This window comes from Triticum dicoccoides, chromosome 3A, assembly GCF_002162155.2.
Source record: "Triticum dicoccoides isolate Atlit2015 ecotype Zavitan chromosome 3A, WEW_v2.0, whole genome shotgun sequence".
Classification (NCBI taxonomy): Eukaryota; Viridiplantae; Streptophyta; class Magnoliopsida; order Poales; family Poaceae; genus Triticum; species Triticum dicoccoides.
Genome location: NC_041384.1, coordinates 670,707,011 through 670,711,341, shown reverse-complemented (window position 1 = coordinate 670,711,341; position 4,331 = coordinate 670,707,011). Strand labels below are relative to the sequence as shown.

Below are 4,331 nucleotides of genomic sequence, written 5' to 3'. Positions count from 1 at the left end.
TCTATGATCTCACGCTAAAATTCTTAAAGCGCTTCATGTGGAGATATTGCATTGACTATGTTACGTCTCTAGGTTCAATCATTGATTTCCAATAATGTTAAGATCCCTGAAGAAGTTAAAGTCTTAGCACAAAAGCCATATCGGATGGTGAGAAAGTACAACGCTTACTCTATAAATGGATGCACTTTCCACACAAGGGGATATGGTGACGGAAAAGAAGCGCAATGTGATGGAGTATCTATGATTGCAAAGACATCTAGTTTCTCAAGTGATAAAGATAAGAATCCAGCTTTAGGAGATGTTGTTTATTATGGCCGAATCACTGAAATAGTTGAGCTCAATTATTCAAACAAAGGCAGCGTGGTTTTATTCAAGTGTGATTGGGTTGATAGTGTTCGCCCTGATGCTGGGGTTCGTAAGGACACATATGGAATAACTGAGGTGAATTTTAACCATATGCTAAGCAGCGGCAATGACATATTTGATGAGCCATTTATCCTCGCAACTCAAGCCACCTAAGTATATTATGTACAAGATTCTATAGAGAGGGATTGGTACGCTGTGGTTCATCCACCTACAAGAGACTTCTTTGATATGGAGGCTAGAATTGATGGGCATGAAGAATATTAGACTAGGATTAGGTGAGAGCTATTGATTGTTTTTGAACTAAATTTCAAGTGCTGTTGATTGCTTTTATCTTAGTTTTGATCTTGTATTTTCTAACCGAGTTTTGAATTGTACATACCAGGAAATATGATGACTTCGAGATCAAGATCTGATGCATTTATTCAGTCCCATGTGTCTGACCATGAAAGAAGATTGAATGACCTGGATTATAGAGTCAGACAAGTTAATCTACCTCAAATGGAATGCATTAATGCTATCAAACAAATTAAAGCAGAAGCTTCAAACAGGGATAAACTAGAACACTTCACTATGGTAAGCTCTTAAAATATTTGGTGAGCTCTTGTTTTCATTACTTCTGATGGTCTTGAGAGCTCAACATGGATAACTTTGAACACTTGTTTTTATTACTCATGTTGTTTTCTTGTATTGATTTTGAAGAATTCCAGAGCTGAAGAAGATGTTGACTTAAGGAGCCATGAGGGAAGTGGTGAGGAAACTGAATCAGAAGATGAAGAAGATGACGGTGAACATGGTGATGAAACTGAATCGGAAGATGAAGAAGGTGAGTCTGGACAAGAAGATGAACATGAACAAGAAGAGGAAGTTCGACAAGAACAGGAGCAAACACATGGTTAGTTATGAGGGCATAAAAAATTTACATGTGCTTGTTTTGCATGGGCCTAATGGTAGTTCCTATCTGTTCATATACCAGAAGTTGTAGAGAAGACAAGAAGAGGACCTACTCACATGAGGCGCTTCTGGAAAGAACATGATGTTGATAACAAGATCAATTTGAAGTTCAACAGATTTGGTCAGCCATGTGGTTTGAAGACATGCAAGCTGACAAATTTTATTGGAACCCTAGTGAAAGGAAAAGAAATGTCCTTAGCTGCTCAAAACTGGAGCAAAGTACCAAAGTTAGAGAAAGAAAAGTTGTGGGATTCTGTTAAGGTATGTCAATGCAATCTAACATATATATTTGCATCTTCAACAAACAAGTCATTTTCTTTTTCAACGAACAAGTTGTCACAACTGTATTTTATAATAGGCCTTTTTCAACATTGATGAGTCATACAAAAGATGGGTGTTGAGATCAGCCAGTAAAAAATGGAAAGACTTCAAGGTCGTTTTAAAGAGGAAATATTACAAAGCTGATTTGTCACGGGCACGGAATATTCTTAATGGTTGTGATAATAGAATCCCAATTGGACAGTGGGAGTGGCTAGTAAAACACTGGAGAACAGAAAAAGCTAAGGTGAGTACTCAATGGTGTAGTTTTATATCCTATGCTAAATATGTGTTCCACATATAAGCTTGTGATGAGTTTCTTCATCATATTTGTGTGTCCAGGAAAAATCTGAGAGAAACAAAGCCACTCGGGCATCGCAACTCGAGGGATGCAAGGGGACCCACACCGCTGGGTCACAAAGTTTTGCAGTTGTCCTTGATCAAATGGTAATCAATATTCCTTGTTTTATTTTACCCCATAATATTGATTTGCTATCTAGATCTGTTGCCTTGGTGTCTTTGTCCTTTTTTTTGGCTCTTTCTCTTTTGTCTTTTTTGCCTTGGTGTATCAACATTTCATCTCTGCTACAGGAGATGGTAGAGGGTAGAGAAATTGGGCGTGCCGAGCTTTACGTGGTTACGCATACAAAAAACAATGGATATCCAGTCAACCAACAAAGCGGAGTAAAAATGGTATATGTAGTTCACTTCATAGTGCTCTGTTCTATTATATTCCTAGTTAGCTTTCACTTGATATTGCGTTGTTCAGTGCTTCATAAAATTCATGCTTGCAACCCTACTGTTATATGAACCTTTCAGGATGACATTAAAAAAAGGATTCGGGAAGATCCTTCTTTGATTGGTGAGGAGGCCCGTGATGGTGATCTTTATTCATCAATTTTCCCAAAAGAAAAGAAAGGAAGGCCAAGTGGCCTTGGTCTATTAGTAGGTGGAGTCGCTTCGGAGCGCCTTGCTCAAGTTGAAGCTGAACTACCTGCTGCTAAACAAGAGAACATGGAGCTTCGGCATGTGGTGCATACTCTGGTGGCAAATCAAACTTCAATAATGGCCAAGAGTGAGAGAATGCAAGAACAGTACAATGAGCTAAAAAGTTTGATCATAGCTTCTAGGGGGTCTGTTGAAATGGGAGAGATTCTAGAAAAGGAGCTTCCAAATAAAGATCCTTCTAAGGTGATTCTTGTTTCATCTCTTAAATTAAGTCACATTATTTGAGCATTTACTACTAGCTAAATATGATTCTCCACATACTAGGACTTGGAAAACATGAATGACGAAGAACAAGCAACTTCACTTTCATATACTACCAAGGCATCCGAGGCAATGGCTGCTCCAAGGCATCCAGATAAGGTGAAGGCAACCCAACTGGAATCAAGGATAACAGAATCAGCACTACCAAGTCTTGCGCCTGTGCCAAAACTGAAGAAGACAAAGACAACTAAACATAAGAAACCAGGAATATTTCAAACACCACTCCAAAAGGGGCCAAAGGTGATTTTTCTATATTTGTCTCAACTTTTTAACCAACTAGCAAATTAGAAGGGTTACTTAGTACTATTGCAACTTACAGGACGAATTAAAAGATACCATAAAGTGTGGCATGGAAGTTAGTTTGACGTCACCAAACAGTGCAAGTGTGGTGGCAATGGGAACCATTCAGAAAACTGATAGAAAAGCTAAAGCTATTGATGGTCAACCACTAGCTGATTGTGTTGAAGTACTTGTCAACATCGTGCTCAAAGAAACAACTGAGCTGCCTCGTGCACAAGGGAAAATAAACAGGCTAGGAAATGCCCAAGCTAGGTGTATTCCATGGCCACGCAAAAATGTATGATACGTGACACTTTGCTAACTCGTCTGCCCTGTTCTTATATATGCAACTATTCTGACCTCTTTTTCATGCAGATTATGCAAACAGACCGTACTACCGTGCTGCATTCTAAGGTACTATCATAGCTCATAGTTGTTGTTTTGTGCTCATATTATGTATAACTATACATGATTTTTATTTTTACCCAATTGTAGGTTTCTAGTGTTTGTAGTCAGATGTCTTTCAACAATAGTGAGAATGTGGATCCCAACAAAACAACTACTGGAACTCAGGTGACCAACCATCAGACTGGTTGCAGTACTTCAGAAGGTGCAGTGAGGAATACACTGAAGAGAAAGAAAGTTTCTGAGACAACAAGAATGAAAAAAGGTACTCAAGCAATCTCTGCTACAACCGGAAACAACATACTTAGGAATTCGGGCAGGGAAACATGAAAGATGGTCATAAGTGAGTTGTACATGCCTTTTCCTGTAACACTTGTTCGTATTGTTGTCACAACAGTAGGAAGTGACCTGTGTGTTTCTGATTGATACTTCGATATTGTTTCTGAATTTGTGAAGATGTTCTGATGGTGATGCTTTGCATTATTCGCGTGCACGATGATACTTCTAGCCGATGCAAGCTTCTCAATCTTTTTTTCTATTGTATGTGTGTTTTTACAGAGCTAGATGCAAATTATTGAGCTTGCTGTAACAGTGGTTTTATCATATTCTTATTATGCATATGTAAAGTTTGTGGCATTCTTATGTGCCCTGGAAACATTTTGGAGGCAATACAAAAGACGCCACATAATGGTTTTGAGGCATTCTTTAGAAATGCCACAAAAATGTCTTGAAGGCAGTATGAG

General features: G+C 38.6%; 2 protein-coding genes and 1 long non-coding RNA gene across 3 annotated transcripts; all 3 read left to right on the top strand.

The window, feature by feature from the left end:
• The first annotated feature begins 610 nt into the window (after positions 1-610).
• LOC119272824 (stimulated by retinoic acid gene 8 protein-like) lies at positions 611-1,731 on the top strand. The gene is made up of 5 exons (XM_037554202.1): positions 611-641; positions 749-939; positions 1,066-1,258; positions 1,340-1,578; positions 1,708-1,731. Exons 1-5 carry the CDS (start codon positions 611-613, stop codon positions 1,729-1,731), a joined length of 678 nt encoding a protein of 225 aa, XP_037410099.1.
• A 36-nt stretch (positions 1,732-1,767) lies between these two features.
• LOC119272688 lies at positions 1,768-2,621 on the top strand. Its single transcript, XR_005134779.1, has 4 exons — positions 1,768-1,882; positions 1,978-2,082; positions 2,227-2,328; positions 2,455-2,621. It is a non-coding gene; the product is annotated as an uncharacterized LOC119272688 (long non-coding RNA).
• Positions 2,622-2,649: 28 nt separating this feature from the next.
• LOC119272823 lies at positions 2,650-4,331 on the top strand. The gene is made up of 5 exons (XM_037554201.1): positions 2,650-2,826; positions 2,908-3,144; positions 3,224-3,481; positions 3,559-3,597; positions 3,679-4,331. The coding sequence occupies exons 1-5, from the start codon at positions 2,650-2,652 to the stop codon at positions 3,916-3,918; spliced, it is 951 nt and encodes a 316-aa protein (XP_037410098.1). The 3' UTR covers positions 3,919-4,331.

Excerpts from the sequence above, each read along its gene's own strand:
- LOC119272824 (XM_037554202.1), top strand. The coding sequence starts at position 611 with ATGGGCATGAAGAATATTAGACTAGGATTAG. Across the intron at positions 940-1,065 it reads AACTAGAACACTTCACTATG|AATTCCAGAGCTGAAGAAGA; the intron begins GTAAGCTCTTAA and ends TTGATTTTGAAG. Across the intron at positions 1,259-1,339 it reads AGAACAGGAGCAAACACATG|AAGTTGTAGAGAAGACAAGA; the intron begins GTTAGTTATGAG and ends TTCATATACCAG.
- LOC119272823 (XM_037554201.1), top strand. The coding sequence starts at position 2,650 with ATGGAGCTTCGGCATGTGGTGCATACTCTGGTGGCAAATCAAACTTCA. Across the intron at positions 3,482-3,558 it reads TTCCATGGCCACGCAAAAAT|ATTATGCAAACAGACCGTAC; the intron begins GTATGATACGTG and ends TTTTTCATGCAG. Across the intron at positions 3,598-3,678 it reads CTACCGTGCTGCATTCTAAG|GTTTCTAGTGTTTGTAGTCA; the intron begins GTACTATCATAG and ends ACCCAATTGTAG.